The sequence below is a fragment of the Exophiala bonariae genome (genome assembly GCF_035927105.1).
Source record: "Exophiala bonariae strain CCFEE 5792 chromosome Unknown scaffold_1, whole genome shotgun sequence".
NCBI lineage: Eukaryota > Fungi > Ascomycota > Eurotiomycetes > Chaetothyriales > Herpotrichiellaceae > Exophiala > Exophiala bonariae.
In genome coordinates this window covers 1,267,256-1,291,044 of record NW_027042476.1, presented here as the reverse complement: position 1 = coordinate 1,291,044, position 23,789 = coordinate 1,267,256, and the positions used below count along the sequence as shown (strand labels likewise).

Below are 23,789 nucleotides of genomic sequence, written 5' to 3'. Positions count from 1 at the left end.
TGACCTCCCATCGCCAATATCAGCATACGGATTTAGCCCTCCACAATGGGGACCAGTGATGGCGAACAGCCGCATCATCCCACCGATACTACTACGAACGAAGAGCACTTAGAAAACCAAAAGTTTACTGGTCCAGGAAACGAGAAGGAAGATAGAATTGATAATGTGGACCAGGAAGTGGAAAAGAAACCTGCCGAGCCCTTCCAGCGAGACTGGCGCTTCTGGACAATCATCTCGACGTTGACAGTCATTGGAATCTTGTCCTCACTGGAGAACACAGTGGTTGTCACCTCTCTGCCTGTCATACTTGATGACCTTGCCATTGGAGAGAACTACATCTGGATCACCAATGTGTTCTTCTTGACTGGGTGAGTGACGCCTCGGGTCTACAGAAAGAACGCTCATCAAAATGTCTGACAACTCATTCAGTGCTGCGGTTCAGCCTTTGTTTGGCCAGCTTGCCAACATTTTTGGCAGGCGTAAGATTACGCTCATTATCGTTGCCCTTTTTACCCTGGGAAGCGGTATCTGCGGTGGCGCAGAGTCTGGCGCGATGCTTATTGGTGGCAGGGCTGTGCAAGGCATGGGCGCAGGAGGCATCAATGTAAGGTCCCTTCAGCTTGAATGAGGCAACTTGGAGTTACACTCTGAGCAAGACAAGCTCCCATCCCGTGCCTGCTTCGGCTAATGCGAAGACTGTAGATGATTATTGATGTGATCATCTCCGACCTCGTTCCTCTGAAGGAAAGGGGCAACTACATAGCTATAGTCCTGACTGTTTACTTCATTGGCTTGGCAGTCGGTAAGTTGGCACACTGTCATATATCACCCTCGGAATATTGACAAACGACGGATAGGGCCATATGTTGGAGGCCGAATCGTGGATACCACCACTTGGAGATGGGTGAGTTGACCTAACCAAAGTCAAACGGTGCTGACATTTGCACCATAGGTTTTCTATCTAAATCTCCCTGTGGGCGGCGTGGCCATGGTGTTGATTTTTGTATTCCTCAATGTCAAGTACAATAAAGAGATGACATTCGTCGAGAAGATCAAACGCATTGACTATGTGGGCAACATCATCCTGATCGGATCTACAGTGTCAATCCTCTATGCCCTGACATATGCGGGGACGAGATACCCGTGGAGTCACTGGAGCATTCTGCTATCTCTCATCTTGGGGCTCGCAGGGCTCATACTATTCATGGTATTTGAGGCTCTCTCCTGGGTCAAGGAACCTGTCGTACCTCCTCGCCTTTTCGGTAACAGGACATCATTGACCATCTTTATTGTTACCTTCCTGAATGCTGCACTTTTGTACTGGCTATTCTTCTTCCTACCGGTTTACTTCCAAGCAGTTTTATTATCCAGTCCTTCGAGGGCTGGTGTTCAATTCCTGCCAATGATCGTCATCGCTCTCCCAGCAGCGATTGTGGCTGTTCTCCTTCTGAGCAAATTTGGAAAATATAAACCACTTCACCTCTTTGGCTTCGGTGTCTGTACCCTTGGGTTGGGTTTGATGACCATGCAAGATCAATATACACCAACTGCAGAATGGGTCGTTTTTCAAATGATTGCCGCTGGTGGCTCGGGATTTGTTCTCAACACTCTTCTCCCGGCATGCCAAGCAGGTCTTCAAGAAAGCGACCAGGCGGCAGCGACAGCAACCTGGTCATTCATCCGTTCGTTCGGAAGTATCTGGGGGGTGGCAATCCCCGCCGCAATCTTCAACAATCGTTTCGACCAATTATCTCATATGATAGATGACCCGTCAGTTCGTCAAATGCTGTCGGCTGGTCATGCCTACCAGTATGCTTCGAAGCAATTCATCCAGTCATTTGGGAAAGAGACCGAAGATCAATTGGTCGAAGTGTACTCGAGAGCTTTAAAGCTGGTCTGGCAACTCGCTGTCGCCCTCTCGGCGGTTAGCTTTCTTCTGGTGTTTTTGGAAAAGCAGATCAAACTAAGGACGGAACTTGACACCGAGTATGGTTTGGAAGATGTCAAGGAGAAGAAGGGAGTGGAAGATACAGAAAGGAATTTAGAGGGGAATTGAGCATTGCACAATATAGTCTAACTTATGGTGAAATATCTGAAGCTCATGGGGATTTTTTCAGAAGAGAACAGGGGGCAAACACATGTGCCCTTTGAGCGGCAAGGCGGAAGGAATTAGGGGGCCCAATGCAGTGCGAAAGGCGGGATGTGGTTAAAAAAGTAATTTAATTTCCCATTAGCATTCATGTAGATAGTCCGTAGCACCACATTTCGACATCGATGTTCCTTCGTCAGAAAGCGGAGCAGAATCAAAGCATTGCTAAAGCACTGCTATACGTGTAGTCAGTCGTTCTGCATCGTCCTTTGCCGAGATATGGAACCAACATTGCCCAAAAGAGCTGCGCAATATCTAACAAAGAGATAGACCTTCAATGAAAATCCATGCCGTGGTTCTTTCATCTGGCAAAGCCGATGACAAAGGTTGGTTGTAGCATGTTAAGAAAAAGATCAAGGGCAAGGACTGCTGGAACAAAGCGACACAGGAATGATAGACAATGACCTGGTAGCAAGATCTTCCGTCGATACTTAAGCTGCGCCATTGGCTTCGTTCTTCATGCCGACTAATACCAAAATCTTTACAATTTCAACAGATTAAAGCTTAGCATACTTCATCACAAGACATTGAACGCCGAGTACACCAACATTCCACAGAACGAACCCCTATTCAAAGTAACTCACCATGATCGGAAACGAGTCCGCCACCAGTAAGTCAGCCATTGCACTTTTCATCTTCTTGGGCGTCGCCCTCCTCTTCGTCCCCTGCATGTACATCATCATCGTCAAATTCCGACGCAGCAGGAAGCATCGAGCACAGAATAAAGCTGAAGAAGGCAACGCGGAGTACTGGGCCGAAATGGCAGCCAACAAGCCTCAATTGCCAGTGGTTGCTCAGCCCAAAAAGACACTACCAATGGTCTACCGCAATGAGTCAGGCTATTTCGAGCGTCCGGCTCTCAAGGCAGATGGGACATACGAAGCACCGAAGTCGTTCCTGCAGGAGCTGCAACGAGAGGAAGAGGCTCTTAAGGAAGGCCGACACACTCAATTCGAAACCCTCTATTTCGCGGGAGCTACGCGACCAGTCACTCCTCCCCTTCCTCCAGCAGCTCACACCCAGTATCCCTTTGCTCAAGCAGAAAGCCGCCTACTGACACCATTCCAGCAGCCTGAAGCCATTGTGCTGCCAGACGCACCGAAGCCGAGGAAGAGCGTCAAGAGCAAGATTGAAGAAGAGGGCACCGCCGTCCAATTTGTTAGCCGCGGCCGCGCCGGCGTCGGCAACCCGGACCGAGTGCGTAGCAAGGTCGCACACATTGACGATGCCAGCCTCGAGGAGGTCGACTTCCACAGTCACACCAAGGCGCCGCCTGGTTGGATCTAACCCGGTAAGCCAGCCTCATTATTCTCAATGTTTGAAACGTCATCTCGATCGGACACCGTTACCATTTTGTTGAGAAGATTATCTTCCTACACGATTAATGAGCCCTGAAACTAAAACTAGACAAGTTTATTGCATCTCGTGCATGCGAACTCATTCATTGACGACTAGTCTTTGAGCCTAATTGATTGAGTTGTACCAAAAACGAAAGGTCTGAAAATGCCCAAGCTGTTCGTTCCATTACACCTACTATCCCCTGCTCAATCTTTTCAGTTAGACATCCTTTCCCTCTTTGTTCCTGTCCAAACCTATTTTATACCAGCTTTCCTCAACTTCATTTGCTTGGAGGAATGCCATTGCGCTCATTGAAATGTGCAGTTATTATGGCAACTCGGGAAATGATTGATATATGGCTAGTTTGCGGCCGACAAGGACCACATGTATATCTCAGCAAATATCTGAGCAAATATCATCGAACTCAATAAATGGTAGCACAGATACTACTCTCCCATCCACTGTTAGTAGGCCTCGGGCATTCTCTCAAGTAACATAGTAATCCTCGTGTCTTCCAAAATATGCCCATTTAGACTTCGCATCTGCGAACGTCGTGCTCCGCTTCCGTACCGGCGTCGTGGGGGGAGCATTTTTCTTGTCGTCGTTACCATAGAGATCTAGAATTTCGTGCATGCTGTCTCGCTCTTTTGAAGCCTTTTGCTGCGCGGATAAGGTCTTCGGTGGCTTCGGCGGCTTCGGGAACTTAGCGGCTATGTCACTGCCCGCAGAGAGCGGTGGCGGAGATTCTGCTTCGGGATTAGGTGAGCGTGCTGGTGGGACTATCGTTAGAGGGCCGCTGCTGTCAGTTGATGCGAGTTCGATCTTGTCTTCTTCGTGCGTGAAGGCCTCGGGAGGACTCCGCTTTGTTGATATTGTGTGCCATACGGCGACCAACAGCGTGATGGTACATACTGCGGCGACGGTGATGAGGACTATCAGAGCTGTGGTTGGAATCATGACAGACCAAAGAGGGTTAAAAGTATTGAGACTTGCAAGTCAAGTTCGCACGCAAGAGAATGGCTGAGTATAAAGAAAGGGAAGGCGGGACGTAAGTAAATAGTGCAAGGGTGGTCGTGATAGAATGGAAAGGCCCGGGTCTGGATATGTTTAGCATTTGCGATTAGGACAAAGAATGCTTTCCTTCACCAGACTGGTGGTGTACCAAACCGGAAGGAGAAAACAAAGGGATTGATGTTCGATTGCAGGGATTTGAGCTTGGACGAAGTATTGAGCTAGACTCAAGGTCATACTCAATCAAGCATGTTGATGATGATCGAAACTTTTTCTTGCGCTGATTGTATTTGCTGTGATACTCCCAAAGACTTCGTCGTTCTCGGCTCTCCGTTGAGCCTTCTTCTTATCATGTCTCAATCTCAGGCCGTAGAGATATACGAGAGCAACGATGATCAGAACGCTTGAGAAGATTGCAATGAACACCCAGGCGATCGGGGCCATTTCAGGTTTTCTGGCACGGTTTTGGGAAGACATGTCTGGGTAAGATGATGGCTGTCGCTTGGTGTGCACGAAGGTAAGATCGAGCTGGTATGCACAAGCAGGTACAAGACGATGGAATTTGGCTTAAAGGAAAAACAGGATGCTGTCGAAATCGCTCACATGAAAGAACAAAGTCTGTACCTATTTCCGGAGACAATTCATCGATCCGTTGTGGTTCAAAGGCAACAAAGGCACCAGGGTCCGTGAAGACCTTTGACCACATTTCAGACTTCAGACTGCGGACGGAGAGAGCCTGTGCGGAGAAGAAGAACCTTGACAGAGATTGTGGCCATTCTGGAAATGTAAGCTGGAACACTTCTCGCGCGAGATTCGGAATGCCCAGGTGTCAACCGCTGTGAGTGATGGTTGTGTACAGATCTAGGCCATGATTGACCCGGGCGTAGAATCCCATCACACAGAACAATGTCGATCCACCATGGATATATGATTCAACGTCTCATGTTCGTGCGCCTGTATGGTTGTTGACGCGTTTTTAGCTACTCGCCTGTTGAAGATGTGTGAGATGTCCCTGTGGAAAAGCCACCATGCAAGCACTTTATTTATCCTGGTTTTTAGTCAGACATCGATTTTGTGTGCAAAATGGCGAAATACTCGAGTAGAAACCTGTCAGACGCCAGTGTTGCCTGATTAGGCGCTGTCGCGTTCTGCGAAAATCGCGTGTCCTGAAGATAAACCCAGTTGCACCGAACAGCGCAGTTGCTCCCATGGTTATCACGACTTGAACATCCCCCGAGACCTTTCAACGATTCTGTAAGTCGATCTCGGCACCACAGATCCCGAGCCTCTGAATCCGTCGTCTCCACTCAAACTCCAACAGCGACACCGCGCAACTCACGGCTCTCCCTTTCCTCCTTGCACCAGCCACCCACAACCACTCATCAGAACTATGTCATTCCTCACGAGACAGATGACCTCCAAGGTCCCCAGACTCGCGACTCGCGCCTTCTCTACCAGCCGGCCTTCGCAATTGGCCCGCATCACCGTGGTCGGCCGCCTAGGCGCTGAACCAGAGGTGGTCGAGACCGCAAAAGGCTCCACCCTCGTCAAATACGTCGTTGGCACCAGCCAAGGACCAAAAGATAACAGGACAACTTCATGGTTTCGTGTGACCAGTTTCGCGGAGGGTCCCCAGAGAGATTTCATCACAGGACTACCCAAAGGGTAAGTGCGCATGCCAGCAATTTCCTCCTTCGCCTGCTACAATACATGACACTGATCACTCGCAACAGGACCTTGGTCTACCTCGAAGGTGATGCTGCAATGCGTCAATATGAGGATACCGAGGGCAAAAACAGGACTGCCTTGAGCATAGTGCAGACGAAGCTGGATGTTCTTCAGAGACCACGCGTGGAGTCTACCGAGTCCAGTGAAGAGTAAAAAGAACATACCAGGTTTCGTGAGAATTCATGCATCGATACATTGCTGTACAAAATTGGTGTAATCGGAACGGGCGAACGAGGCTTAGGTGCAGGCCTTTCGTTCTTGGACATCTGGGACTACTTTCTCGTGTATAATTTCACCACTCCTGATATTGAGTTTGCTGGTCAATCCTCAAAACCTGCTTGGTCGGGGTGGATGACCGAGTCACTTTTCTAATACATGAGGAACTGCAATCTTTGAACAATCCCGCGGAATAATCACCTTCATCAGAGACCAGAGTTGGCCTCCATCTCTGCCTCAAACCCCTCTAACTTTCTCGTCTTACACCACTTGGAATCATCTCCTGTAAGCCTAGCCGCACACGCTTCACCCAAGACTTGCAGGCTTCGATTGTTTCAGTTCCCGGCCCAAAGAATGTGAAGCACATGTAGCCCACCCCAATCTGCACCCAACGATCTAGCGTAATGGCTGGAGCTCCCGAGATCTTGTAGATTGAATCCTTCCAGTCAGGTGGGTGGATGAAAGACCAACTAAATGGATGATACCTTCCTGGAAAGCAGCTCTGCAGGAAGTTGTAGAGAGCCAGTGGGAGATACAGCCAGAACAACACAAGTGCCAGATTCGACAATCGCGTGAAACGAGCCCGTGAGGCTGAAGACGCACCAGGGAAGGCTATGGCCGACGCAATTTCCTTCTTCTGCTTGACAATACGCCAAATCACAATGATGCAATAAACCGAGCCCGGAATACAAAGCAGCATTGGCGGCGTAAACATGAGAATGGCAGTGACCCAGTTGTTGTCAAAGGCAGCTGTACACCCAGTAACCGGTAAGATCCAGTACCTCTCAGATTGAACCACATAGTGCACTGCCATCATAATTGTTGGTACAAGGACACACACTGTGCCTTCAAACGCGATCTTGAACATTCGTTGTCTAGAAGTTGGACTCAAAGTCACGTTGTCGATATTCAAGATGATTGTAGTTTGGCGTAGAATACTGACGATGGCACCGGTGACACTCATGCTGAGCCCGATTGAAAGCTTGGCTTCAACATCACATAGGATCCTGCCATCCCAATAATTGTCCAGGTTATCACTTGGCCATATCACGGCATTGATGAAGTTTTGGACGTTTAAGATCATAGTTGCGAGGATAAGGACTATCGCAGCGAAATTTGCGCTCCGTATATGAGTGACGAGAGGGGGAGCAGACAGTAGGCAGCTTGAAAGGGCAAGAGCAGCAATCAGAATATCCCAGCGCATCATGAGATAGCGACTAAGTGCTCTCGGGAAACGAAAATCGGCTGAACCTGTCTTCTTTGTGGCAAATCTTGGGAACTTGAAAGAATCCAGAGGATTTTCTCCAATGAGCAACACGTGTAATGAATGAGGATTGCAGTCAGGAGGACACATACCGACGCAGAAGATGCTTACCGTCGGCTCTCAATTTAAGCTGATTAGGAGTATCAAAGACATCTGGCCCAATATGGGCCTCAATAAGGCTCCCCATAGACCTTGGATCGTCAAAGCTGTGCGACTACGGGCAGTGGACTTCTTCAGGAGTATGGCTCCCAGCTTAAGATTGAAGCATCAGAGGTATACCCTCGGCAAACAAGAAGCTATTCGCGGTTGAAGCATTTTGATGTCGAGCATTGATATCCAAATCAAGCAGATGGACTACTTTGATCGACACAACTAACCGTGTCAGGTAGCCACCATCGGCGCTGCTCTTTCACATGCTCTGGCTACCCAATGTTGTTGCACGAGATTGATCATTAACGTGTTTGAGCTTGACAGGTTGTTGGCAGCAGCAAGTGAGAGGTGTAAGTGGTTCGAGGATGAAAGGGGGACGTGGCCTTGGGGATTGCCAATGACGTGCCCCAAAGAAAAGTTGTTCCGCCCGAAGCATGGATGACACTTCCGCCTTTAACCTCGCCTCTCATCATCATCAATGATCGTGGATTCCATCGCCCAGACTTTATCTCCAGTTTCTTCTCTCGTCTTCCTACGTGTCTGATTACTTGTCGACATCGCGTTCGTTACCTTGTTCCTATCGTTTGTATGTTGTTTGGAGATGCTCAAACGTCCATAAACGCGTGGTTGACAGTCTTAACGTTGCCGTTAAGCCCGGGTCTTCGTACGTCGTACAGGCATCGGCAGTCTATCTAACACTTTGAGCACACAAGGCTGCGAAGAATGGCTCTAAACGCAGAGAAGGCAGCATCCACAGTACTCCCCTCAACTCAGTCTGGACGCCATGTTAGTCCTTCTCCTCATGGACTCAGGCATCGTCCATTGGCAAGAGCTGCAACCTTTGCTGACGGCCATCCACAAATGAATCGACGGAGGAGTTCATTTCTTTCCGAGACGCTTTCTGAAACGCGCAAATCTTTCCGTTCATCAACAGACGACATCTTCTTGCCGAGAGCTAGAGGCGAAAACGATTTTCAAGATCAAGATGACACCTCTCACTGGCACTCGTTACCACTAGTGTTGGCCTTGCTTCCTGCCGTTGGTGGTATTTTCTTCACCAATGGCAGTGCATTCATCACAGATGTCACATTATTGGCCCTGGCAGCAATCTTCATGAACTGGGCCCTCAGATCTCCATGGTGAGTTTTGCATTTTTAACTCTGGCACTGCACTTTTGCTCACGAAAAACCAGGGACTGGTACAGAGCTTCACAAAGTTCTACTATCTTAGAACCAATTTCTCCATCGGCAATTTCGCCCATCGAAGAGCACGATGAGTTGAACGAGCCCTCCGGCGAGGTGATGCCTCAAAAGGCAACAACTTCAAGCAAGCCCCATTCCCAACCAGAGCTCAAAATCCCACGTGTACTAAACACTGATGCAGCTTCCGCTCAAAGGGAGCTTCGCCTCCATGAAATGGTGGCATTGTTCAGCTGCTTTGCTTGTCCATTTTTGGCTGCTTGGCTTTTGCATACAATCAGATCACAGCTTACTCGACCTTCTGAAGGATTGGTCTCCAACTATAATCTCACCATATTCCTCCTAGTTGCTGAAGTCCGACCGATTGCTCATCTGATCAAACTCATTCAACGTAGAACATTCTTCCTGCAGAGGCGTGCCAACTCGGACGTTTTGTTAGACTCTAAGCGAGCAGATACTCAGCAAGTGTTCGACATTATGCATAGATTAGATGCGCTAGAACTTCATATTGCCGATAAGATCGCCAATACTGGTGAGCAGGAACCCGAAACCCGAGAAGCACTTGCTGCCAAAGCCTCTGCGTTGGCGACTGCCGACGTCAAAAAGATGATCTCACCTGAGCTGGATGCTCTCAACAGAGCAATGCGTCGCTATGAAAAGCGAACTACCATTTCATCCGTGCAAATAGAGGCAAGAATCCAAGACTTGGAAGCTCGTCTACAGGATGTGGTCGCACTTGCCGCGGCTGTCCAGCGCAATGCAGATCGCCAGTCAACCAGTTACGCCTCAACACTGATCAACGGCATTTCCGCAGTGGTTGTTATTCCAGTGCAGTATGCGATGTACCTCTCAAGCATTCCCGCCACATTATTCTCAAACATTATTTCACTACCAAAGAGGTACATCACCAAATCAAAGAGTTCGACGACAAAGGACTATCGAGGCTCACGCAAAAACCCATCTGTCAAGGCAGTCGAGCGCGAGAAGAGGGCAAAGCAATCAACCTAGACCTTCACGATTCTTTGCGTCACTCTCAAACCATATGCCACGCGCCTGACGTTGACTTATCACTCCAACCCTGAAAGAAGACGCACAAATGATTCGAAGGAAAGCCAGAGGATAAATGAGAGAGGATCTATGCCTCTCAATTGTCACAACTTCTCGTCGCTCTTACTGGCTGATTTGGGACAATAGTGGTTTACCACCAATATCGTTCTTATGCATCTCCTTTGTGTCTTTGAATTGAGTATGTGCTTTCCTAATCTTGAAAACATCTTTGACTGAGGATCGGTCTAACATCCCAGTCATCAATTTACCCATTTTCAAACGGATGGTAGTCATGCTAACTAAAACTGCGGTTAGATAAATATCCACACAAGCATTCGCAAAGCCATTCACTACGTTCCTTCTCACAGTGATGCCTAGTCGCAACACATCTCTGCCGATCTTGCCATCAAATCTTCACTCTCTACGGGGACAATGAGTGATTCACGAAAACGCAGTGGCGGAGATTTGCTCGGTCCCTTCTCGAAAAAGTGTCTGGCTTGGACGAGCTCCTCGGAACCCTGTACTTCAATCGCGCATGCCAAATCAATGTCTCAGCCCACCGAAGATATCAATACGAAAGCTGCAAAACGGGAGGATGATGACCATGGAAACCATCTTCACGCAAACCCAGCCAATACAGAACAAACCACGACTACAACTATCCCTTTTGAACCCATTCAGCGGTTCAGATTCATCAACCACTTCCCACCCGTGGAGCCATGGAACACATACTCGAGATTGACCGGCGAGTGTGGCTCAGCCATCCAACGCCTACACATGAAGGATGTTGCTCGTATGCCCCTGGAAGCAGGGGTTGATCCACGCAACGGTTCCTTGGAACTCACTCTCGCCATACGCCAGGCCATACAGCCACACTTTGTGGGTTATGCTCGGTCTCCGACATTGAAGCAGACCTTTGCCCGTGCTAGTGAGCAGCATCTCATCAATCGTTCCAACGGTACGACAGAGCGTCTCCCACCATGGATACAGTCTTCCAGGGCGGGGATGGACAATCGTGTTCGAACTAGCAATTAATCCTCCTCTTTACAAAGAGTTTAGCACAACACTTGTCTCAAGAGAGTCACTTCAATCCACCAGTCTCGAAGGCTTTGCAATCAGCGATAGATCGCCTGGTATCTCATGCTCTATGAAGACACAAGCCAACGGTTCTCAATTCAATACCCACTTACCGCGAGAAACCCTACCGTACAGCCAGAGGATTGTGTGGATTATGAGTATGGATACCTAGGATCGGGACGAAGTATGCGAGGCTCTCAATCATGGGAGGCTGTAGACAGAAACAACAAAATCATTTTCAGTTACCTGACCCTTCCTGTTCAGGATGAATTCAATGAATTCAGGACTGTTTTAGGGCCACTCCAGATTCCGATAAAACATCTGAGCATATTACTGATCATTCCCGAATACATCCTCTATCGTATACGTAAACTGTCTGTCTATCCATCCATCCAAAAGCCCATGGGTATCATCTCGCTGTTCCACGTGCTACCTGTGCCAGGATACATTCCCTGTTTCATTGTGCCATCGAACGCCAATTTCGTTATCCCGGAGTAGCCCTCATCATAACCATGAAGTAACGCCATCCTTAGGCGGCCGACAATCAGCGGCGATTTGAGACGACGGGTGCTTTGTCAATCCACTCGCCAGCCGCCAATTCGCCGACCAGCCACCGGGCCATGCTCTTGCGGCTCAATTCCTTAGAGCCGTTGAAATCTTGCCCGAGATATCCGGCACACACTTCCAGGTCGTCCGGGCCGTTGTTGAGACGAGGGATCCGGAAGACCGTCCACTTCAGGCCCCAGCCGCCGTGCATTCCTTCCTCCGCGACGCGGCGGCCAATCTGCTCCATCTCCACGGAGCCCTGCGGCAGGATAAACGCCACGAAGCGCATGGCTAGCCACCAGCCCCAGGACATCTGGTCGGAAGACTCGTGAGGGTGTGTAGCCTTGTCGTCACTCTCGGCTTGCACGAGCCACGCGGGCGATGAGATGGCGAGGATGCGCCGGACGCCGGCGTGCTTCATGGCCGCCAGGACGGTGGGAATTTTGTCTGCTAGAGGGGTTGAGCTGGTCCGCAGCAGGAAGGCCTTGAGGGATGCATAAGGTCCCAGGAATGAGACCACCACGTCGATTGGAACGGTTGGCTCGGTCAATGCCCTCTCCAGGGTGGCTTGGTCGTCCAGCTCGCCCACCACGATTCGCAGACGTGACGGGTCGGCAGCCTCTCGATACTCGCTCGGAAGCTTGGAAGGCGTCCGTACGTAGAGAGTGATTTTCGCCCCACTGGGGTCGGACAAGACCAAGTCGGTGAAATCAGTGCCAGATGGACCTTTGCGGAGGATGTGAAGTCAGTATCAGGAAAGCTTGTCCGAGTCAGGTGGTGGAGTATGGGGAAAAGAAAACGGTCGTCAGGGTGGGAAGGGAAGATCGCGTACCAGTTCCACCAAGCACGAGGATATGCTTTGCTTGGAGCATTTTTCGGGTGGAGATGGATGGTTCAGTTTCCAAGTTTCTGTTATGCTTTCAGATGTGGATGATGAAGAATGAATGAGTGAAGCATCCACAGTTGAGAGCGAGTCAACGCTTCATATCGAATATATGGAACTCGAGACAAGGGAAAATTCGATGGCGCGTCGTTCGTCGAAAGTGCATCAGTGCTACGAAGTCAATAATCATGCCTGATCCTCCAAAAGCACAACAGACAAAGAAATCTGGCCTCGGTAGTCCCCTGGCAATAGTGAAGAAGAGGCTAAGATGCTGATTGAGCGCGAGACCTGACTAGTCGGATGTGCATGCATAAACGCATAGTTTCTTGCAGGTCTGAGCATGAAAGTCGGACGAAGATGGTGCTTCTGTTACACAAACATGCTGACACATCTGGAAAGGTTGGTGCTTTCGAGGAAGGCTGAGGCAGATTAGGCCCCTCGGGCTCCTATGAGGGCCCGGAGACCCCTGGAAGCCCTGGAAGGTCTTGGCTGAAACGCTGCACTTTGACGTGCATCCCGTGGCCCTTAAGCAAGCCTAACGTGCGAGGACACGGTCCTTCGCGGTCTCGATTAGGGGCTTGATTAAGTGGCTTTCGGACCCGAAGGCCCTCAATCCGCGATTGGAGGATGGCGATTCCTTGCATGCCAAGATTCATGGACAGAGCCTCGACGCTGTGTAAAACTCGTAATTCATTCCTATGCGTCGTCATCATGATACGAGTGGGATATATTCTGCTTTACTTTGCTTTGCTGTGCAGCCGGCAGACATTTCAGTCACCGCTGCAAACTCCAAACAGATGGACAGGCCCAGGAACTCATCTATCGTCGTCAGCACGAGCTTCCTCAGCCCGTAAGATTGCATGAGCACGTTGACCACCGCCTGGGCATTGCCCAAACCGGTTGTTGACGGCCTCAATCACCTGGTATGAACGGTGCTTATCAATCCAGAAATTTTTATACACGTACCCCGAGTTACGTAGGTATACTCAAGCAGACCGCGACCAAGCTACCATCAATGCGTCGTACTTACCCGCTAAATGGTGATATCGTCCAATTTCATGAGAAACTTCTCGATGAAAGCGACGCCAACCAGGATCCCATCTTCGTCGTAAAGATCATCACTCTTTTCGAACATGTTCGTCACCCGAGAATCGAGACACGTTAGACGAGAGAGTATCACCTTGGTATATTTCTTGCAGATGATTCGCGGCAGTTCTACACGCGTGTTTTTGTCCAACTTGTGCTTGACCTGAAGGTCGCAACTTGCGTGAGATTTGGAAATTTTGTTCTTCGGATATTTTGATGAAGCACTGTTGGCTGCTTGTTTGGCCCTCACGCTACGAAGAACCGCCAGGGTCCAATTCTGAAGAAGCGGATTGTCAAGCGAGTAAATGTCTTATTCCATCACCTGCACAATGGTATGTTGCGTTTTCCGACCACTTGATGCGAAGTACTTGGACCGATACCCAACCAAGTAATGATCCTGATCCTCAAGGGATTGAATACAGTCAAGCAGGCTGACTTCCGTGGTGACATCTGCATACTTGGGAGAGTAGATGAAGAATATAGCAAGTTGAAACCGCGTCAAGAGTGCACCTACTGTACGTCTGCCGCCAGATTTGAATTGCCACTCTCCATTTATGATGAAACCAAGCTCATCTTAAGTTTGTTTATGAAGGCACATGGTAAAAATTCCATCTGAGAGTTGATCGTCGTGATCACGAAATAGAAAAAATCTCCAGCTATAAAATATCGGTCGGTGACCCTGACACCATTTACCGACTCGAGTCGGTGTCAAGTTTTGAAAAGAAAATCTACTTATCCCCAGTGAGAGAAACCCCAAGCCAGCCGGATATCCAGATCCGCATGGCACAGAAAGTACGACCAAATTATTCCCGTCAAACCCAAGCAAGAGAAACCCCAAAACCCCATTGTCGTTCAGCCAGTAGAAACAACTCCTCCTCCATATACGCCACATTAAGTCCATGTGTGCAGATACTCTCGGTGGATCAGCGAGTGATAGGGGCCCCATTATAAGCACATCTGGCTTCGTCATTGACACTTGTCGGGTTGCCCTGGGCTTGCAGCGATGGAGCTGATCCATCGATGGGGAACTGCCAGATCTGTCCGGAAACATTGTCGGAAGCATATATATTTCCGTCCGTGGTCGAATATCCAGCACCCCACGTGTTGCCTGCGATGGAGCCATAGCTTGCAAGATTTGTAAACTGCTTGGTGCCCTTGTCAAACCGCATCAGATAAGTCTGAGTTTGGCTGGAACCGGAAGTCACAGCATACAACACACTGGGAGCGGCTGCCAGGGCAACCCAGTCGATGATATTGAAGCCAGTAGCGAGGTTGGTATTACCGGACTCGATGATTTGTCCATATGTATTGGAGCTAGGCGCAAGATCGATGTGGTAATAGTTTACTCCCTGTGCCGTGATCCAGTATTGTCCATTGATGTCAATATCGCCCGCGACAATGCCTGTAACTCCCGCAGGAAGAGTTGCTATTACTTGAGAGCTTCCGTCGGGGCCGATCCGATTGATTGTGCGGTCGCCTGTTCCGTAGCCGTAAAGGTAGTTATCGAGAACATTGTAGCCGAGTGCGTTGATCACCTTGTTTCCGACGTTATTGGTGATGAGTGTGGTCTGCCCATTGGCAATGTTCACTCGATAAAGAGAAGAGACTGAATTTCCGCTGGGGAGTTGCACCAAATAGCCGTTGGTATCGCAAGACAATGTGCTCACCGTGTTATGCCTGAACAATACAGGCTCCGACAAAGATTCCGTTCAGGGCCTGTGAGGCAGCCAAACTTCATGAGGTCCCACATCATAATCCATCTCGTCCATTCTTCCAAGATCTTGTTGGGCCACTTCACGCAAGGCTTAATCTTCCCACATCGCCGAAGCTTGAATTTGGACGGCTTGTACTCAGATTGGAAGTTCTTGGTTGACCAATAAGATGTATCTCAGATACCAGCCGCCTTAGTGGCAGCGCCTGTCAGAGCGGCGACCATCTGTCTCAACTCTGATTACAGCTGGCATGACCTTTGGCACGTCATGCCTTTGACATGGCGGCAAGTTTGCCAGCAAAGCGCTATGATAGCGGCTTGGACAGGCATTGGAGTTGCTCATGTTTGAAGCCCAACGTCCGAGATAAGAGCGAAGCATGATCTCAACTGGGGTCAACCGGGGTCAACCGAAGGATGTGACATTGGGCCGGAGAGCTGAAATCTGAAACCCTGCCTCAAGCATCGATAGACAGCTGCGAGGGACAAGTCTAGGTACTGAGTACTTCCCGTGAGAGATGGTCAGTGCGATATGCAGAGTGCTCCGTAAAATTTTGCTATCTGAAATCTGATGTTGGATCTCTTGGCGAGGACTTCAAGATCGGGGATCGACGTGTCAGCACGGGGGACATCCATGATCTCCACGGGCCAGAATGCTGTCAGCAAACACTAATTCAGCCTCTTCCAGTCCAAATCCTGCTCGAAATCCCTTCAAGTTGGTGACATTGTTTTCCACGTAGCACGGCTGATTCAAAGTCAGCGACATCGGCTTCCACTACGCATAGACATTTGAAGGAACAATTTCGCGTCACAGATCTCACTGGTTGGTTTCATCAATTGTTCAGCCCCTTCGAGACCACACGGTGGATCATTACGCACAGAATATCGCCTCATGCGAGATCCGGGCTAAGCTGTCAAAGCCTCACCACCGGCACCGCGTTTACTCGGTCTTTTTGCTTGGGCCAAGATCTCCGCCAGCACCGCTAATCAATGGTTGTCGGGCTCCAGGCTCTGGCCGCTGACGAGCAAAGAGAGTTTGAAATATGCTCCAACTCTGTGCATTGAAATGCCTGGCAGTGTCTCCCACATGGACAAACCGCGTTGTCGCGGGCGGTGATGCCATGCTTCATATTTGAACATGACGCGATTGACGCCCTTTGGGAAGGGAGATAAGATGCGCGCTCGTGCGGATTCATGTGTCCCAGCACACAATACTTCACCTCTGTTTCTTTCTAATTTGCGATATATCGATTGAGAGCGATGACTTACCGACATCCGTCGTAGTCCGCCGGGCTAACCACATACCAGTATCGATGTGTCACTGCCTAAGCTATTGTAATTTGACAAAAAGACATTTTTGAACACAAACAAATCTCAATGGCTGCCGATATACTTATCTTCGGCGAAAAGGCTGGTCGACTTATTGCCAGCCCTCCAAACAGTGCCGTGAAGTCCGAGCACTCTCCGAAATTACGGTCACCAGCAAAGATCTGGTTCCAGCATTTTCAAATTCACTTATTCTTGCGAGGTGCTGTTTCGATCTGATTCATTTTGGAGACAAAGACCTATCTGTTGGCCACAGAGGGGGGCAATCGTTGAGGAAGCCGGACAGTGCGTAAATTACAGCGACTTCTGTTCTCCTGGGTAGCAAAAAGTACCCCTTTACTTGTGGCTGCTGAGATTTTGGGCCTCCCGCAGGTTTTAGGGGAGAAGATATGGTCCGACCATCAGCAAGTTGACACAGGGCCCAGCACCATCACCGATAGAAGATGTGGCCACCTTCAAAGTTCTCTGGTCTGTGATCTCTGGGGAAGATTTTCAGGCGCACCACTCAGTCCTCTGGAATTGTGAGCTTTCTCGATACCTGACGGAAGTCAATCTACTGAAATGAAGCCGAAAAAGAATGTACAGGGCAAGAGCCACTAACCCAATCTTGGTTTCGGAAATGAAAATAAAGATAGGTAGTGTGTGTTGACAGATTCTGAGAAGGGTACAAAGATAGCTTCTCGAAATGTATCTACATGTTGAGAACTCCCTTTAGAATACAATGTTGACTGTCTGCCCGCTTATCATAAGGTAGAAGGACAGGAATGGAAAAGGTCTTCGAGAATAGTCCGATAACTCCGTACCGTCACAGCCCGCGGGGTCCTCGGGCTGTTGACGCTGGGGAGCCGCAATGAATGCCAAGAACCATTCAACCGAGGTTGAAACGCGTTCAGACCGCCTCCACATTTCTCTCCAACTTTCGGCGGACTCAAAGGATTACTTTTACCGTTGCAGAGACCATCCAGGGCTAGCTTAGGTAGGTTTGCGATCGTTTACCGAGGGTCGAATTAACCATAATACGGAGACGGAGGATGGATGTTGAGCAACTTATCTTTCTCCATCCTGTTCAACATCTTGTACACTAAACTGAGAAACTGCTCTCTATCGACTGCGTTCTTTCCAGCAGTATCATTGTGGTCATTTGTTGCCGACTCTGCTTTCCCAGCTCGACGTTGATCTTTCTCCCCATTACACAGTACCGAGCATATCGCAACCATGGTCGCGGGATCAGAAGAAGTCACCTACCGGAAGGAGGGTCGTGTTGCTATCATCACCCTCAACCGACCAAGCAAACTCAATGCCATGAACCAACCCCTCTATTACCGTATCTCCTGCCTTCTGAGAGACATTGCGCAAGACCCAACTGTCAGCGTGACGGTCATTACTGGCGAGGGTCGATTCTTCTCAGCTGGTGCTGATGTGAACACGACCAGACCTGGTGCTGATAGTTCCCAAGATAAAGATGCTTCGAGAAATGATATTTTGAAGGGCTTCGTTGCCAACAACCTCGACATCACCCGATCATTCTACACACACCCTAAGATTTTAGTTGGAGCTCTCAATGGGCCGACTGTGGGTTTGTCGGCAGCATTGTTGGGCTTCTGCGACTTCATTTACGCTACACCTCATACATTCCTGTTGACGCCCTTTTCATCACTTGGCCTTGTCGCTGAAGGTGGTGCCTCACTTGGCCTGGTCCAAAGACTTGGCATAACCAAGGCCAATGAAGCATTGATCATGTCTCGCCGAATCCCCATTGATGAGCTCGTCGCCACTGGCTTCGTGACCAAAGTGTTTAGCGGCAAAGACAAGAATGACAGCACTGGCTTCTTGAAGCAAGTCCTAGCCGAGATTGATGACAAGTTGGGAGACCACTTGAACCAGGAGAGTCTGATTGGTATCAAGCAGTTGATCCGGGCGCCATATCTAGAAGCTTTGGAAGCCCAAGGTGTTCGGGAAGTGATGGCAGGTATGCAGCGATTTGTCACCGGGGCTCCTCAAGAAGAATTCAGGAAGATCGCCAGCGGAGAGAAGAAGCACAAACTGTAAAAGATGGATGCTGGGATTACTAGATGACGGTATATGTCTACCCACGTACTCAATAAACTGATTCCTAGCATCACTCTCATCGCCAGTACGCCGGTAGTTCCTTCCATTCTAGGTCATGATGAAACAGTAATTGAGGGGAGAAGGAACGAGTGGAATGCAATAAAATAATTGAGCAAGCACGTCTGACGGAGAATACTATTCACATTCACGTTCAGAATCATCGCCACAAAGACGCGGTCGACGATCAACGACGCGCTACTGAAAGTATACCCACGTGTTAAGCTCCATAGGCAGTATCAGATCAACAATCTGCACATCTCTGGATCATCTGATCCAGCACATCGATAGAGAGACTTGGAAGGCTGGTGGTTCCTAGAGTGTTCAAGCGGTACGGCTGAATTGACACGTCAGACCATGCGTGTGTGACTGATTCGGTTGAGAACTGAAATCGAGTTTCTGAGCTAACCCGAATTGGTCGAGGCTTGGAAACCGCGTGAGCTGGAAACTGCGACAACCCGTACACGAAACCTCAAGCCATCGTCCTCGAGAACATCATCTTCGTGACAAGTGAAAAGACCTAGTGACAAAAGGTCTGATTCCAAAATCGCAGACATCAAACATGGGACGGACCATCGATCAAGACGTTCACGCGGCGTTTGTCGAGTTCAAAGCCAAAGGTCAGTCAGCGCGGTTCAGTATCGTAATGGTCATCCCCAGTATCAGACTGTACTATACACGTTACTGTCACGAGTTACAAGTTCCGACTTTTGTACAGTTAGCTGACCAAGGTGACTTGACTCCACATAGAGGACGATAAATGCATGTCGGTGCAGTGCATCTATTGTCAACAAATCCGTGCAAAGAACACCTCCCGTCAAAAACAACACCTGCTCGAGTGTCCCGGCCTACAAAACCATCCCAATGCCCCTCGTCCTCAGTCCTCCGGTGATGGCATGGGCACTACCTCCAATGGCTTCGGCACTCCTAACAATCTACAACACACAAATGGTGCCATGAGCAATGGCTTGCCTACTCACACCACCCCCATGCAGACTATTCCAAATGGTACCTCGTCCATGGCCTCTCAGACCCCCCAAGGGCCAAGTTCGACTCCCCTACAACGCACCACTCCAAAGCCACAGAAGACTCCCAAGAACACTCCGGGTTCGAACCTACCAGCACCCCCTCTCGACGATGTCCACGCTGCCTTTGTGGAATTCCGAGCCAAAGACGAGGACAAGTGTCTGTCGGTCCAATGCATTTACTGCAATCAGATCCGTGCAAAGAACACTTCCAGACAGCGACAACATCTGTTGGAATGTGCCACATACCAGAACGTCATGAAGGAATCAATACCTGCCAACAATCTACTTCATCGTTTTGACGAGGGAGATGTTGCTCGTTCTCTTCAGATACCTGCTCCAACCCTTGAGTTGGACTTCCGCATTAGCATCAAGCTCAATCCAAAGATATCGGTCGGTTCTGCATTGTACGGACATCGCGATTGGGTCAGTATTGTGGGAGGACAATGGGCAGGAAGATGGGGCAAAGGCATCATCATTGTAAGTCGAGACATATCCCTCACCTCAACCTCTCTCTCCATGTCGATCCATATGACTAACAACTTCTCAGCCCGGAGGCCAAGACAACCAACTGGTCGTCCGAGATCTCGCCACGCGCATCGATGCCACATATCTCCTGCAGACCAACGATGATCCCCCAGCATACATCACCGCGAGATCAAAGGGCTGGCGGACTGGCAACAAAGAAGTCCTTGAACGCTTAAATGACAACATCCAAGCAGATCAAGTTCCTGCCAATCAGTACAAGTTCCGGATGTCCATCGAGCTTGAGACCGGCGACGAGAGATACACCTTCTTAAATGCTTGCATGTGGATTGGAAGTGGGTGTCGACGCTCGGGTGAAGGTGAGATCTCCTGCCCCCACATACATATGAAATCACATTCCATTTCTCAACGTGAAGGCCACATGCTAAAGAGGACCCCGATCAATAGTCATCTACGATGCTTATCGCGTCAGCTAGAGTCAACCACAGTCTCTCACCACTTTCCCCAGAAGGGGGAGGATCGACACTTTCGCAATCCTGAAAGCGTAATGAGTAACCCTCCAGGTCACAGGTGCAACGAGGAAGAGCTTCCTCTTTTCTGTTTATTAGCGTCGCCATGAGAGTGCGCAGGGACAAGCGTCGGAGTTTACTTTCCTTGCATTTTTCCATATTTCCCCTCAGGAATTTATCTCACAGTATCCAGCCCAGGGCTATTTATGCAGGGACCGGAGAGAGGCTGGCCGGATCGAAGTCGCGGAGGAAATGAGTTGACCGATCACGTTGGCGGTACACAGCAACTATTGGCTGGGCATATTTTTGCCTTCGCCTCACAGGATATGAAGATGGGAAGAAAAGATCTACCTGGCGTAGACTGTATCTCATATGACGCAGTGCGCCAGTCTATACAATGAAAACATTCCTCAACCTTTGTATCATTTATGTCCCGAGTCGAAATGAGAGGCCACTCTAATATATGCCCTGAAGTATACCTTGGTTTTACATTTAATCCTACACGTGTATATGTATCTCCATAGGTCGTATTTCCTTGACACCCCCAGCCCATAGATAACTATTTACACAAAGGCTCATAACGCACCAATGCATCCGGCGCAGCGGGGTATTTGTCACCCAGCCAGGTCTTGAACTCCTTGCGCGACATGGTGAGGCCGAACGAGGAGGACATCGATGGTCGTGATGCAGAGTGCAATTGTGGTGTGGACGATGCGGGTGCGCCGCTTGTCAGTGTACTATTCTGTTGTTGCTGCTGAAGACTCCTTATGGGACCGTGTGTCTCTGCGCGCGGGACGACCTGTCGCTCCTCTGTGACATCAACGTTGAGTTTCTCTGTGGCTGGCTCGTCGAGGCTTTCTTCCGGGACAGGGTCTCCACGGAAAGCTGTGTCGTGGAAGACGGGCTCGTGGCCGTATGCGCGCCCGCCGATGTATCGCCACAGTCGCCAGATCTCTTCGATCAGGGTCTTGGGCCCGCCGGGGAATGCTTTGATGAGGACCAGGAAGTCTTCGGGGCCTTGGAGCGCGGCGTCGCCCGTGGGAGAGTACAGTGGGAGGGCCGGCATGACGGGTGGCCATGCGAAATTGAATGATGGGCAGGTGTTGATGATGTCGGCTAGTTCGCTGAGGTCGGCACTGGCTTCCGGATGGGCGGGTCGAGTGTCGTTGGGTGGCCTCGCGAACAGATGATGTACAGAGAAGACTGGCAGACGGTAAGCGCCAGCCACTGGTATCATTGTTGGAATCATGTTATTCTTGGGTAGTGGAGGAAGATATGGTGATGCGGGTGTGGGTTTGCTCTCGGAGTTGAGAAGCTGTTCGATATCGCCTCGGCCGATGTGCAGTAGAATACTCCCAGCCAGCCATGAGGGAGGAGGTTGTGGCGCTTGGCCTTCGTGGATTGGTGGCCCTTCTACCAGTTCATCGAAATCAGGGTAAGTAGCCGTGTTCGTAGAGCCTTCTACCTGCTTACTGCCATCTGTCTCGCCTAGTTGAGCCTTGAGCTGAGCGAACAGCGCTTCACGGTAGCCGTGACGCTTTATGACGGAAAGTGAGCGAGTTCTGGGTATGGCCAAAGGAAGCACGATTCGCTCGTGCTGCTTTCGATCAGATTCGTTGAGCACTCGAATCGTTTCCCGCAAGGCAACCACCACTCGCTTCTGCAAAATATTGGTCAAGCGTTCGCTGATCTCTGGTTGCCACTTTAGGTGCTGAAATTGGAATTTTTCAGAGTCAGGAGGTGGCTTCTCGATCTGGCCTGTTTTCATAGCAACGTCCACCCTGTTGCGCTCGTAGTGAGTAGCTAGCCCAAATTTTTCTCTATTCCTGGGATGCAACAGACGAGCAGCATTATACTCCATTGCCTGGTTGCGTTTCTCCCCAGTCGGGGGTCGTTGCTTACCGAGCATGATTGTAAGGTATCGAAGGTAGTTGACATACATGAAGACACGGGATTTCGCGAATGAGAGGACGGGATTGGCTTTCTTATCAGGCTTGACATATTCAATGTCGGAGTCTTTCTCAGAGACACTTTCATCCCTTTTAGAGGTAATATCACGTTGTTCGAGGGCTTGCCGTGAATTCGGTTCACGTATCCATGCCTCCTTCCGCACCGCGTCTACCATGTTCTTCTCCATACCGTCCAGATCTGCCAATCCTGTCGGCATCAAGTACATTGACTTGGTCTTTGGCTCTTGAACGACATCCCAGTCACTTAAGAGAGCGATGGGCAATCTCGTGCCGCTGCTGAAGCATGACCTGATGGGGGTGGCAAGAATGCGTGCCCAAAGATTGTCATATAAGGATGCCTTCTCTTCCTGGTTTGGCTGTCTCTTGTGAGACTTCCGGGCTGCTGATCTCTCAAGTATTCGTTTGACCGGTGATTCATAGATGATTGGTTGGCTTTTCTGCGGACCTTTCCTGGGATCGGGCTCTTTCTCAACCCTCTGCTGGTGCAAGACCCTCACCTCCGCAAGAGCATCTTGTAGACGATCGATGCCCTCAGAATCGAAAGGATTCGGGGGAGTAGACTTCTTGACAGTAGGCTTGACAGAGGGGTTTGGCTCGCTAGTTGAACGACCCGAATTTTGGTTTGATCGATCTTCCCGGAGGTATTGAGACGTCCTATAATCGCGTTTCCACCATGCTGAACGGGAGGGAGAGAGCGCAGCCAGACTTTGGCTTTCGGAACGGATAAGAGAACGAATGACTTGCAGACGCCATGTTGCGTAGGACACGTGCTGATGAGGGCACTGCAGTGCCATGCGTCGATATGTGACGACTGAGCGGAGATGGGCCAAGTGATGAAAGATGCGACACAGCTGGAATTGCCTATGCAGTGCTATCAAAAAGTTGGAGTAATGCAATTACAGCCTTGCACGTGCCGCCAAGACTATACAAGGCTGAGGACATAACAGATACGACACGAAGTCCGC

At 49.7% G+C, this 23,789-nt stretch overlaps 13 protein-coding genes across 13 annotated transcripts; 7 read left to right on the top strand and 6 right to left on the bottom strand.

Annotated features, from left to right (window-relative positions):
- Positions 1-45: 45 nt before the first annotated feature.
- On the top strand, positions 46-2,056 carry LTR84_000461 (uncharacterized protein; the record flags this gene model as incomplete). The annotated part of the gene is made up of 5 exons (XM_064844091.1): positions 46-368; positions 430-604; positions 703-802; positions 858-904; positions 953-2,056. The coding sequence occupies 5 exons, from the start codon at positions 46-48 to the stop codon at positions 2,054-2,056; spliced, it is 1,749 nt and encodes a 582-aa protein (XP_064711951.1).
- A 678-nt stretch (positions 2,057-2,734) lies between these two features.
- On the top strand, positions 2,735-3,436 carry LTR84_000460 (uncharacterized protein; the record flags this gene model as incomplete). Its single annotated transcript, XM_064844090.1, has 1 exon — positions 2,735-3,436. One exon carries the CDS (start codon positions 2,735-2,737, stop codon positions 3,434-3,436), a length of 702 nt encoding a protein of 233 aa, XP_064711950.1.
- Positions 3,437-3,973: 537 nt separating this feature from the next.
- On the bottom strand, positions 3,974-4,444 carry LTR84_000459 (uncharacterized protein; the record flags this gene model as incomplete). The annotated part of the gene is made up of 1 exon (XM_064844089.1): positions 3,974-4,444. One exon carries the CDS (start codon positions 4,442-4,444, stop codon positions 3,974-3,976), a length of 471 nt encoding a protein of 156 aa, XP_064711949.1.
- A 297-nt stretch (positions 4,445-4,741) lies between these two features.
- On the bottom strand, positions 4,742-4,975 carry LTR84_000458 (uncharacterized protein; the record flags this gene model as incomplete). The annotated part of the gene is made up of 1 exon (XM_064844088.1): positions 4,742-4,975. One exon carries the CDS (start codon positions 4,973-4,975, stop codon positions 4,742-4,744), a length of 234 nt encoding a protein of 77 aa, XP_064711948.1.
- Positions 4,976-5,888: 913 nt separating this feature from the next.
- On the top strand, positions 5,889-6,379 carry LTR84_000457 (uncharacterized protein; the record flags this gene model as incomplete). The annotated part of the gene is made up of 2 exons (XM_064844087.1): positions 5,889-6,163; positions 6,232-6,379. The coding sequence occupies 2 exons, from the start codon at positions 5,889-5,891 to the stop codon at positions 6,377-6,379; spliced, it is 423 nt and encodes a 140-aa protein (XP_064711947.1).
- Positions 6,380-6,689: 310 nt separating this feature from the next.
- LTR84_000456 (uncharacterized protein) lies at positions 6,690-7,526 on the bottom strand (the record flags this gene model as incomplete). Its single annotated transcript, XM_064844086.1, has 1 exon — positions 6,690-7,526. One exon carries the CDS (start codon positions 7,524-7,526, stop codon positions 6,690-6,692), a length of 837 nt encoding a protein of 278 aa, XP_064711946.1.
- A 1,053-nt stretch (positions 7,527-8,579) lies between these two features.
- Positions 8,580-10,063, top strand: LTR84_000455 (uncharacterized protein; the record flags this gene model as incomplete). The annotated part of the gene is made up of 2 exons (XM_064844085.1): positions 8,580-8,995; positions 9,049-10,063. The coding sequence occupies 2 exons, from the start codon at positions 8,580-8,582 to the stop codon at positions 10,061-10,063; spliced, it is 1,431 nt and encodes a 476-aa protein (XP_064711945.1).
- A 585-nt stretch (positions 10,064-10,648) lies between these two features.
- Positions 10,649-11,137, top strand: LTR84_000454 (uncharacterized protein; the record flags this gene model as incomplete). Its single annotated transcript, XM_064844084.1, has 1 exon — positions 10,649-11,137. The coding sequence occupies one exon, from the start codon at positions 10,649-10,651 to the stop codon at positions 11,135-11,137; it is 489 nt and encodes a 162-aa protein (XP_064711944.1).
- Positions 11,138-11,723: 586 nt separating this feature from the next.
- LTR84_000453 (uncharacterized protein) lies at positions 11,724-12,597 on the bottom strand (the record flags this gene model as incomplete). Its single annotated transcript, XM_064844083.1, has 2 exons — positions 11,724-12,451; positions 12,558-12,597. The coding sequence occupies 2 exons, from the start codon at positions 12,595-12,597 to the stop codon at positions 11,724-11,726; spliced, it is 768 nt and encodes a 255-aa protein (XP_064711943.1).
- Positions 12,598-14,617: 2,020 nt separating this feature from the next.
- LTR84_000452 (uncharacterized protein) lies at positions 14,618-15,432 on the bottom strand (the record flags this gene model as incomplete). The annotated part of the gene is made up of 2 exons (XM_064844082.1): positions 14,618-15,311; positions 15,362-15,432. The coding sequence occupies 2 exons, from the start codon at positions 15,430-15,432 to the stop codon at positions 14,618-14,620; spliced, it is 765 nt and encodes a 254-aa protein (XP_064711942.1).
- A 2,511-nt stretch (positions 15,433-17,943) lies between these two features.
- Positions 17,944-18,777, top strand: LTR84_000451 (uncharacterized protein; the record flags this gene model as incomplete). The annotated part of the gene is made up of 1 exon (XM_064844081.1): positions 17,944-18,777. The coding sequence occupies one exon, from the start codon at positions 17,944-17,946 to the stop codon at positions 18,775-18,777; it is 834 nt and encodes a 277-aa protein (XP_064711941.1).
- Positions 18,778-19,396: 619 nt separating this feature from the next.
- Positions 19,397-20,821, top strand: LTR84_000450 (uncharacterized protein; the record flags this gene model as incomplete). Its single annotated transcript, XM_064844080.1, has 4 exons — positions 19,397-19,454; positions 19,585-20,339; positions 20,410-20,704; positions 20,793-20,821. The coding sequence occupies 4 exons, from the start codon at positions 19,397-19,399 to the stop codon at positions 20,819-20,821; spliced, it is 1,137 nt and encodes a 378-aa protein (XP_064711940.1).
- Positions 20,822-21,413: 592 nt separating this feature from the next.
- Positions 21,414-23,618, bottom strand: LTR84_000449 (uncharacterized protein; the record flags this gene model as incomplete). The annotated part of the gene is made up of 1 exon (XM_064844079.1): positions 21,414-23,618. The coding sequence occupies one exon, from the start codon at positions 23,616-23,618 to the stop codon at positions 21,414-21,416; it is 2,205 nt and encodes a 734-aa protein (XP_064711939.1).
- Between the last annotated feature and the right edge of the window lie 171 nt (positions 23,619-23,789).